Below are 12062 nucleotides of genomic sequence, written 5' to 3'. Positions count from 1 at the left end.
TATATATGTATATATATATATATATTTTTTTTTTATCCCAGCCCCCGTCCCAGCAGGAGGCCTTTTGCCTTTTGGTAGGCCGTCATTGTAAATAAGAGTTTGTTATTAACTGACTTGCCTAGTTAAATAAAGGTTAAATAAAAAATGTATTAAAATCAAATTATAATCTCGCGTTGAAGCTCATCTTTTGTCTGTTATGGTGTTAATTACGGTTATATTCCAGAATTTTTAGGGGGGTACAAGGATATGAACCTCCCCAATTTTCCCTCCTACAAATTCCACCCTGGTTTTGAATCATGGTTTCTGAGTCATCCAGAAGCAATGAATCAATAGCAAACTGAAGACCTTAGTCTGTGATTTAATTGGTTTTCTAGTTCCCTTGTTCTTTTTGGAATAAGAAGAGTTGTAAAAAGACCAAGGTACTTCAGAGCCAGTCAGTCTTCCATTAGTTAATTACTTACAGTACATAACTGATTAATTACATGAGTCAATGGGAAAGGTATGTGTTTTTGAATGACTATGGAATATGCATGTGGAGGGATATTCCATGGCAAGCTTTTGGTGCTTCCCAGTGTTGGGAGGGAACGGTTTGAATGGAATTCTCTGGGGTTGGGGGTCAAGATGATGGGTGTGTGTGTGTGTGTGTGTGCGTGTGTGTGTACAGGGTCATTATCTCTTGAATGCGAGCTGAGAATCGGATCTCACAGCCTGATGTAAACAGGAAAGGACAGAGCCCTGCAACGATTTCCTTTGTTCCCCGTAAAAATGCAAACTTTTTCCATCTGCTGTACTTGCCCATGGCAGATATTGACATAATTCAGGAAGATGTATCTTTCTCTAGAACCTGATACAGTGGTTATATCTGTGTGTTTCTCTGTGTTTTTCATGATCGGATGACTATCATTGTTCTCTTCCCGCTCTTGGACAAGTTGTCCCTTCCAAAGTTAACACACACATCTTCTTGATATTCTAATAATAATAATATCCAGGAAAAGTTATTCTCTTGTTCAAGTGGATATACACTACATGACCAAAAGTATGTGGACAGCTGCTCATCTCATTCTAAAATCATGGGCATTAGTATGGAGTTGGTACCCCCTTTGCTGCTATAACAGCTTCCACTCTTCTGGGAAGGCTTTCCACTAGATGTTGGAACATTGCTGCCTGGGACTTGCTTCCATTCAGCCACAAGAACATTAGTAAGGTCGGGCACTGATGTTGGGCGAATAGGCCTGGCTCGCAGTCGGCCTTCCAATTCATCCCAAAGGTGTTCGATGGGATTGAGGTCAGGGCTCTGTGCAGGCCAGTCAAGTTCTTCCACACTGATCTCGACAAGCCATTTCTGAATGGACCTCGCTTTGTGCACGGGGGCATCCAACTGTTGCCACGAAGTTGGACGCACAGAATCGTCTAGAATGTCATTGTATGCTGTACCGTTAAGATTTCCCTTTACTGGAACTAAGAGGTTCTAGCCTGAACCATGAAAAACAGCCCTAGACCATTATTTCTCCTGTTTGTCTATGAAGATTGCATGGCTGTGTGCTTGAGGAACGGGTGTGGCTCAAATAGTCGAATCAGCTAATTTGAAGGGGTGTCATCATACGTTTGTAGATAGAGTGTATTTTCGAATAGTGTGTTTGATAAACCCTATCTACTGATCTGTGGCTAACTCACACGCACATGTATATACACAACATGGCCAAAAGTATGTAGACACCCCTTCAAATGAGTGGATTTGGCTATTTTAGCCACACCCGTTGCTAACAGGTGTATAAAATCGAGCACACAGCCGTGCAATCTCCATAGACAAACATTGGCAGTAGAATGGCCCGTACTGAAGAACTCAGTGACTTTCAATGTGGCACCGTCATAGGATGCCACCTTTCCAACAAGTCAGTTCTTCCAAATTCTGCCTGGCTAGAGCTGCCCCGGATAACTGTAAGTGCTGTTATTGTGAAGTGGAAACATCTAGGAGCAATAACTGCTCAGCCGCGAAGTGGTTGAGAATGGGACCGCCGAGTGCTGAAGCGGGTAAAAATCATCTTTCCTCGTTTGCACCACTCACTACCAAATTCCAAACTGCCTCTGGAAGCAACGTCAGCACGAGAACTGTTTGTCGGGAGCTTCATGAAATGGGTTTCCATGGCCCGAGCAGCCGCACACAAGCCTAAGATCACCAAGTGTCGGCTGGAGTGGTGTAAAGCTTGTCGCCATTGGACTCTGGAACAGTGGAAACACATTCTCTGGAGTGATGAATCACGCGTCACCATCTGGTATTCCGGAAGACAAATCTGGGTTTGGCGGATGCCAGAATGCTACCTGCACCAATGCATCGTGGCAACTGTAAAGTTTAGTGGAGGAGGAATAATGGTCTGTCGCTGTTTTTCGTGGTTCGGGCTAGGTTTTTTTAGATCGGTGTTTAAGAACTTGACTGGCCAGCACAGAGCCCTGACCTCAACCCCATCGAACACCTTTGGGATGAAATGGAACACCGACTTCAAGCCAGGCCTAATCGCCCAACATCAGTGCCCGACCTCACTAATGATCTTGTGGCTGAATGCTAGCAAGTCTCCGCAGCAATCTTCCAACATCTATTGGAAAGCCTTCCTGAGAAGAGTGGAGGTTGTCATACCAGCAAAGGTGGAACAAACTACATATTAATACCATGATTTTAGAATGAGATATTCAACGAGCAGGAAATGTAGTGTACCTTAACAGTAGTCCTGTATTTAGCCATGCAAAGTGTTTTGTGTTTAATAAAGACTGAAGGAGATGATTGACTCCCTCCTCTTTGCCAGCATTACAATTACATTGTAGGTATTTAGCAGACAATCTCATCCAGAGCGAATTACATAGTGAATGGATACATTTTCATACTTTTTGGTACTGGTCCCCTGTGGGAATCGAACCCACAACCCTGACGTTGCAAGCACCATGCTCTACCAACTGAGCAAATCGGGCACACGCATGTACACACAAACGGGTGCACACACACCCATCATCACCCATTAGGGGCGGCAGGTAGCCTAGTGGTTAGAGCGTTGGACTAGTAACCGAAAGGTTGCAAGATTGAATCCCCGAGCTGACAAGGTAAAAATCTGTCGTTCTGCCCCTGAACAAGGCAGTTAACCCACTGTTCCTAGGCCGTCATTGAAAATAAGAATTTGTTCTTAACTGACTTGCCTAGTTAAATAAAGGTATTTTTTTTTAATCTTAGTCCCCAACCCCAGAGAATTCTCTTCAAACAGTTCCCTCCCAACACTGGGAAGCACCAAAAGCTTGCCATGGAATATCCCTCCACATGCATATTCCATAGTCATTCAAAAACACAGATACTGTACCTTTCCCATTGATTTGTGTAATTAATCAGTTATGTACTGTAAGGAATTAACTAATGGAAGACTGACTGGCTGAAGTGCCTTGGTCTTTTTACAACTCCTCTTATTCCAAAAATAATTACATCCCAGCCACACGAGGATAACACCATCCGGCTAATGTCACAGCTCAGCTCGCCACTCTATACATACACCAGGGCTGTAAGGCTATGTAAGCCCCTAGCTGAGGAAGTGGATAACCTTGTTAAAATGAGACTAGGAGGTCATTGGGAATGCCTATAGGGAGCACTGGGTTCATTCATTAACACAACCAAAGGGACCCACACTTCCTCTCCCTCTGACCCCAAACAGTAATCCTCTTGACCCGTTGGCCCGTTGGGAGCCAACCTGAAATGACCCCTCTACTGTATGTTGAACTGGTTGTTCTAACACCATGTGATGTGTTTACCTGGTTATTCTAACAGTGTGTGATGTGTATGTGTGTTGACAGGGAGAACTGTCTGTCTCCGGTCAGTCCAGAGACGTGTCCCCTGGTGCAGGCGTTCCTCTCCCCAGGCAGGGTGTTCCTGGCCCACGCCCACACCCAGCTGAAGACTGGCCTGCAGACGCAGGAGAGACACCTCTTCCTCTTCACTGACACACTCCTCATCGCCAAGGCCAAGTGAGTCTGTGTGTGTCTGTGAGAGAGAGAGGGGGGGGGGGGGAGCAAAAGAGCGGAAGGCAACTTCTAAAAACTGCATTCCATCCCTCTCTTCCCTACTCAAGTCTAAAAACCCTGTCTCCCGGGACTGTGAGCCCTATACTTCCCTCCCTCCCTCATCCCTCCCTCCCTCGTTCCTATCCGGCCTATAATTACCTCTCAGCCAATTAAATCCATCTGAGGCCGTGCCCAGATCAGAGACCACTCATCAGGGCCAGAGGGGCTCCCCACCCAGAACACAACCTTCAGGCAATGCTCCAGATACTTTCAGGGTGTTGATGCAACATTGCTGTGATGTTGTGGCAGCAAAACAGGGCCTCTCTCGCCAACCAACTGTATATTCAACATCATGTGCCTCTGGGTGGAGCTGACCCATACATAGTGGAGACAGCTATAATTGGCTTTATTACATTCTGGGTTAAAAAGAGTATGATAGGAAGGTGTGTGTGTATCAGGGGTGTTCACAGACATAGACACGTATACATACAGCAGGTTTGCAGTAGGAATGTTGAGAATTCCACCATGGCTATTAATAAATGTATGTGCTCAGAAACGTGATTCAGCGCGTGTGTGTTAAACTGTGTGTGACCCTCTCGTGTTTGCTGCAGGTCATCCACACACTTCAAACTGAAGGCTCAGGTGCGTGTGTGTGAGATGTGGACAGCAGGCTGTATGGAGGAGGTGTGTGAGGGCAGCACCAGTCTAGACAGGAGCTTTGTCATGGGCTGGCCTACCTTCAACTGTGTCACCACATTCAGGTACACACACACACACACACACACACACACACACACACACACACACACACACACACACACACACACACACACACACACACACACACACACACACACACACACACACACACACACACACACACACAGTAGAATGTGTAGAATGTCCCTTTAATAAATCCTCATTGAGTATGTAGTATGTACGCTAAATTTCCTTCCGTAGGAAGATGGGCAAGGACATGAATATTCATGCTAGCGGCCGGCATGAGCAGTTAGCACTGACCGAACGACTTGGGAAATGCAGCGTCAGCCTCACCAGCTAGTGACCAACCTATTTTAGTTTCACTGTCCGATCATTCAAAAAACAAGCCCACAAATTGTTATTTTTACCTTTCCACAAACGGTCTGGTATGTGTTGCTTGATATGAGCAAGTTAACCCAAATGTATCAAAGAATAGGTAATGCGTCCACAATTAGTTACTGCCTGGCCAGTGATATAGCTAGCTACATTTCAGTAATTAGCTATCCTCCGAAATGCGGTTCTCAGTGTGTAAACTAACAATGAGTTGAAATTATTTGTCTGAATACAAACTAGTCGCCAGTTATTGTTGCCCATGGTGTAATCATGTCTAACCAGTTGGCTAATGTAGCTTATGTGCCCATAAGCTCCCAAGTCTAGATAGCTGTGTCTTGGCATCCATGATTAGTGAGCTACCTAGCTAGTTGGCTACAGCATGGCCAGTGTGAGCTAGCATGCTAGCTAGCCAGTAAGCTAGCTACATTTCAGTCAATAGCTAGCTATCCTTCTAAATGTGCTGGTCACTGGATGAGTTCTACATATTTGTCTGAAAACAAGCTAGTAGCCAGTTTTTGTTGCCCATGGTGAAATAATATCTAACCCACTGGCTCCTGAAGCCTATGTCCCCATGAGGTCCCGAGTCTAGCTAACTTTAGGTAGCCCGCGCTGCACATTAGCATTTTGCAATCTAAGCTGTTTTATAAGAAAACGGCTGATAGCAAGCCCTCCTCTGCGACAATGTTATTGGGCCAATTTCAGATTCATATGTAATTGTTACGTTAATTGTCATTTAATGTTGTGGTTACTACTGGTTTCAGATCTGAGGTGAAAGAAATAGTTTGCCATGTTTTGGTAAGGGGTCAGAGTGACGTCACTCAGTCAAGAATCCTCAACCAATCACCCGACGGATATTAATGACTTTGCCTCCGGGTACCGTACGAAAGGAAATTTAGCGTACAGTACAGGACTTGTTATTCTGTCTCAGAAAAAGGAACAACCACTAGAACAGTAAATTATCATCCCAACACCGCACCACAACCAGAGTCATATTCCTAGTCGTAAAAACCCCCTTACTCTGACCACAGAGAGCCAGTGGTTATAAAATATCACACACACACTATATGCCTTGACACCAGGAATTTATAGAAAAAATGCAGTTTTACAGGGACACGTTATGTAAGAGAAAATGAGACAAATGATATTGGTTATCCGACTTAATTTTCTATCTCTCTCTCTGTCTGTCTGCAGTTCTGTGGAGCACAAGGAGAAGTGGCTTTTTCTCATCAAAAGGTAACCAGAAATGACGGATGACGATATTGTTCATTACTTCCTCTGATACTAATAGTCTATGGCTTGACTTCAGTAGCTTCAATAATGTGTTTAGTCTTGCTTGTGTTAAAGAAAGTATTGTTTTTTACGCTAACTTCCTCCTTCGTTCCTCTAGTCGAATAAACGAAGAGAAAGAGAAGGATGACCCCAAGACCATTCCTCTGAAGATATTTGCAAAGGACATTGGGAATTGTGCTTATGTAAGTACTGTTTATGTATGGGTGCTGGTGTGTGTGTGTGTTCCGTCATATGTGTGTGCATTTTTCTAATGTTTTTGTCTTCCCCCAGGCTAAGACTCTAGCTGTAAGTAATTCAGACAGCACCACTGATGTCATCCAAATGGCACTACAGCAGTTTGGCATTTTGGGCTGTGTGAAAGACCACCAGTTGTGGGTGAGCTCCATTAAAGATGACTCCCCCTACCCGCTCATTGGTGAGTTCAACTCCTTTACCCCACAGCCCTATTATGCTCACCTTAAACCCAGCCATATAGCTCTTGTTTAGTTTATGGCACAAGTTGACCCTAGTCAGTGGTCAAAGGAAACTTCTACAATACATACTCAGTACCTACTCAACCTACACTACCATTGAAAAGTTTGGGGTCACTTAGAAATGTCCTTGTTTTTGAAGAAAAAAAGCAATTTTTTTGTCCATTAAAATAACATCAAATTGATCAGAAATACAATGTAGACATTGTTAATGTTGTAAATGACTATTGTAGCTGGAAACTGCAGATTTTTAATGGAATATCTACATAGGCGTACAGAGGCCCATTATCAGCAACCACCACTTCTGTGTTGCAATGACACGTTGTGTTAGCTAATCCAAGTTTATCATTTTAAAAAGGCTAATTGATCATTAGAAAACCCCTTTGCAGTTATGTTAGCACAGCTGAAAACTGTTGTTCTAATTAAAGAAGCAATAAAACTGGCCTTCTTTAGACTAGTTGAGTATCTGGAGCATCAGCATTTGTGGGTTCGATTACAGGCTCAAAATGGCCAGAAACAAAGAACTTTCTTCTGAAACTCATCAGTCTATTCTTGTTCTGAGAAATGAAGACTGTTCCATGCGAGAAATTGCCAAGAAACTGAAGATCTGGTACAACGCTGTGTACTACTCCCTTCACAGAACAGCGCAAACTGGCTCTAACCGGAATAGAAAGAGGAGTGGGAGGCCCCAGTGCACAACTGAGCAAGAGGACAAGTACATCAGAGTGTCTAGTTTGAGAAACAGACACCTCACAAGTCCTCAACTGTCAGCTTCATTAAATAGTACCCGCAAAACACCAATGCCATTTTGTCTTTCATGTTGAAGAAACGGTCTATCACTCTGTCATACAGTACACGCCTTTATTTTTTGTTGTCGTAGTCTACCTGGCTGAAATGCTTTCTCGCTAGTCTAACTTCTATTCATGGGCAACGTTAGCTAGTTAACATTAGCCTTCTATATCTAGCTACATATTGAACTTCCATCCTCTCAGGCCAGGGGCACAACAATGTATGAATTAATGGTTGGATCAGAATCGGCGTTATAATCATTGGCCATTACGGAGAATTAAGTAAAACCACATTCCAAATCCCTATCTCCATCCATGGCTAATTTAGGAAAGGATCAATTTTAGCTAGCCACCGGAGGACAACAACACAACGAGATGAAACAATTCACATTTTTTGTCACTGACATATGCTCTCAATGGGATTTGATAGGAGTAATGCCAATCCAAGCTGGCTTCCCTTGACACTTTTTTTGGTGCGCCAGGACCATTCACAGTTGAGCTTGCTCAGTTTAGCTCAACGCTTATTGGCAACAAAAAAAAAGGCCAGATGCTCATAAGCCTCCCTTGCCTTCAACGCTATGATAGGTGGCAACAATGTCATACTCGTTTGGACCAGACAGCATCAGATAGATGGCCTACACGTAGAGAGACAGAAGGATGCTGTTTCGCTTGCTCTGATGCTTTCTCCTGTGAGAGATACATTCAGCCTCTTGCAAACAGAAGGACAATTATGAAACGAAATAATGAAATATAAAACATTATTTATATTTTTTTCTGGAAGCCTGGCCTCCCTTGGCATCCATGAATACATGCCACTGTACCTTCTCCAACCTTTTACTCTGGAGTCAAAAGTTGCTCTGTTTTATTTTGTTACTCAAAGAGGTATGTTCCTTCCGGTATTGACTTAACGATGAGGTAGATAAGAGACTAGCTGGGCGTACTGTAAACCTGGCCTAGTCACACCTCCAGTGAGACTCATGAACCCTGACCTCTAACATCTTGACCCTCTCCTCTATAACCCCACAGGGCACGAGTTTCCCTTCAGTATCAAGATGAGTCACATTCGGGATGGAGGAGGTGGTGGAGGGAAGGATGCAGTTCCTTCTCCAGAGGGCCAGGGGGCGATGCTGCTGGACCAGTGTCTCCCTCCAGACACCCAGTGCCAGTTCATCCTCAAGTCCCGCCGGGTGGGTCCCAAACAGGCTCTGCTCATAGGTAAGTGCCCCTTTACACACTGTGACCGACTCAACAGAAAGAAAGGGTTGCGTTTCCTTCAAAAAATGTGTCCCCTCCCCTTTGCCCTTGTTTACTTCATACCTCCTTTTTTTGTTGTTGCCTCAAATGTCTTTTATTCCATACTTTCAGAGAGAGTGAGAGAAAGAGCGAGAGAGGGAACATAGAGAGTGAACATAGAGAGTGTTTGTGAGAGAGTTTTCCACGAGGATCATTGAAGAGGCTCCACTGAATCAACCACAAGCCTTCCTTTAGATTCCTGTCTGTCACTGTCAAGTTCTTACATAAGCCTCCATTTAAAATCAATACCCTCCCCTACCCGCTACATCAGCCTAATTATTTCAATATAACAAGTGCTTTTTGAGGTTGGTTCCATTTCGGGTTTGATTATAAATAACATTATGATGTAAATTGAATGCTGTAACAACCCAGAATAAAAAAATGCATAAAAGTTCCATGATGGTAGTGACTGCCCATTCTTCACATTACTTTTCTTTAAGAAAATATTTCAGTTGTTTACATGTTTGATTTTGATGACTTTATTTCATTTCAGGTCATCTCATCTCTATAGAGCTGCTGTCTGACAAAATCACTATTTTAGTAGTTCTTTAAAGTAAATAAAGCATACTTTTATGACTGCTGAATACCAACTATTAATCACTTAGATCATGTATTTTCAGGTAGAGGTACCTTGCGAAACAACTGCTCTCTTTCCCTCTCCATCACACATTCTTCTGTCTCTTCTCCATCTTCATGTCTGCCCCATTTTAACATAACATAGCAGGCATAAACGAAACACACAGACCGGACAAGTAGGCGCGCAATGGATTATGGTCATTGTATTTAATTACCACGTTTTCTGCGCTAAACTATGTAGAATATTGGCCTGTTGGAAACTACAACTCCCTACTACATCGCACAGTTCGGTCTTGATCTGATTTATCTCTGGAGAAACTGTGCAATGTGTGCATTGAGCTCACAGAAAAAACACAAACAAAATGGAATTCAAATAATTGAACCGACTTTGGACAATTAGTTGTTTAATAATTTATATATTTTTATGATATTTTGGTTAATTGCTTAGCACTAGTTTTATAAGTGTGCACGTGTGTGTGTGTATGCTAATAGGGTGTGTCAGAGGGTGTCCAACTGGACTGAGGGTGTCACGGATAGATTTGGGGGTCAATTCTGTCATAACACAATCATTGTTTACTGATACATCTAGAAACCAGAGGTTTTTATTGGCTAGGAGAGAAATATGGCATCTGTTTAGCAACAACCCAACATGGATCCATTCAACTCCATAAAAGGATCAAAACATTGCTCACACAACCAGCCCTCTCTCTCTCTCTCTCTCTCTCTTGATCTCTCTCAATCTCTTGCTCTCTCTGTCTCTCTCCCTCCCTCGTTCCCTTTCTCTCTTCAAAATATCCCCCCTCCAAGATTTCTCACACTGGCATATAATGATGCAATGTGTGTTTTACAACTTTATCAACTTGGGCCAGTTAAATAACGTTGGAGCGGCTCTGTAACAATGTTGTTTTGGATTTGGCTTCCAAAATGTAATTGAGTGTAAAGCTACAGTGGATTGTTAATATTCAGTTTTGATCGGACAGGGCCCTGGGCAGCTAGGGGTGTTGTGCCACTAATGTGGAAGGGCTTTTTATTGACCCCCCACCCACACAAACACAGCATAAGCTGTGCTTCACACACATTGAATGTTTTTTTTACAGAAAGGCCAAGTAGACAGACACACAGTGACACACTGGTACAAACAGATACACACACACACACACACACACACACAAGCAACGTAAGAACAGACATCATGTCTCCACCGTAACTCAAACAAACACACAGACAGAGGGTTCTTAGTCTTTTAGACACACACACACACACACACACACACACACACACACACACACACACACACACACACACACACACACACACACACACAGAGTGCATAACATATGAACACTCACAGACCCACAGCTTCTTAACATGATCTACCCAGTCTCAGAAACATGGTTTTACTAAACACACACACACTCTCTCTCTCTCCAGACAGACCTCCCCACCCCCACCCTTCAGACCCCTCTCTAGTCATGTCTCTTTCTGAATCAATGCCTCTTTCTCTCTCTCTCTCTCTCTCTCTCTCTCTCTCTCTCTCTCTCTCTCTCTCTCTCTCTTTCTCTCGCTCTCTCGCTCTCACTCTCTCTCCTTCTCTATCTTTTCCCCTTCCTCTGCTCTTTCCAAACAACTTCCACTCTTCAACTATTTCCCCCTCTCTTCCTCTCGTTGTGTTTTATTGAGCAGTAGGCCCTACTTAATGTTGAAATAATGTCTTAAATGTTGGAATAACCCCCCCCTCTCTCTCTGCAGAGCCAGGCCAGAAATCCTTTAAGAGGAAGAGGTCGTTGATTAACTGGGCCTTCTGGAGGGGTTCCAGTAGCCAGCTGGACAGTGTCCCCCTGTCCCCCACCTCCCTGTCCCCTACCCTGGGATGCCTGTTCGGACGGTCTCTCAGTTCCATCTGCCCTCCTGACCACACCCTGCCCAAACCTGTCATGGACATGCTGGTCTTTCTGTACCAGGAGGGTCCCTATACCAGGGGTATATTCCGTCGCTCTGCAGGGAGCCAAAGCCTGCAGAGAGCTGAGAGACAGACTGGACAATGGGACAGAGGACACACACACACTTACACATGAGTCTGTGTTTGTTACTGCTGCAGTCTTCAAGGTAGGACAGTACACACACACACACACACACACACACACACACACACACACACACACACACACACACACACACACACACACACACACACACACACACACACCAGGGTCCGTGTGGATTAATCAGAGTTGAAAGGTTCTAGCCAGACTTGTCAGTAGCCAGACTTGTCAGATCAGATATATTGACACATCAGAGAGAGGTTTGAAGGATCGGTTTCATCCTGCTTCAACGATACACATCAGAATAATTCACTGCACAGAGCTAACACAGCTGCACCCTCACATACACATATTCACCACAGTACCTAGTGTGTGTGTGTGTGTGTGTGTGTGTTTGAAATCCCCATAGAAAGTCTTAGACAGACAGAAAGAAATGAAGTGATTGGAGCGAAGAGAAAGCTCAGGTAGAAAAACACTCA

General features: G+C 43.9%; 1 protein-coding gene across 1 annotated transcript in view; it reads left to right on the top strand.

The window, feature by feature from the left end:
- LOC106582090 (rho GTPase-activating protein 20-like) overlaps positions 1-12062 on the top strand; it is a 79892-nt gene that overhangs the window by 58041 nt on the left and 9789 nt on the right. The window contains 8 exon segments of the mRNA XM_045704660.1: positions 3826-3996; positions 4644-4793; positions 6316-6357; positions 6512-6596; positions 6685-6829; positions 8699-8887; positions 11291-11541; positions 11543-11647. Coding sequence (XP_045560616.1) covers positions 3826-3996; positions 4644-4793; positions 6316-6357; positions 6512-6596; positions 6685-6829; positions 8699-8887; positions 11291-11541; positions 11543-11647 — 1138 coding nt within the window.

The sequence above is a fragment of the Salmo salar genome, chromosome ssa21 (assembly GCF_905237065.1).
Source record: "Salmo salar chromosome ssa21, Ssal_v3.1, whole genome shotgun sequence".
Lineage (NCBI taxonomy): Eukaryota > Metazoa > Chordata > Actinopteri > Salmoniformes > Salmonidae > Salmo > Salmo salar.
Note: the sequence above shows the minus strand (reverse complement) of the source record. Positions and strands in the feature narration are given on the sequence as shown.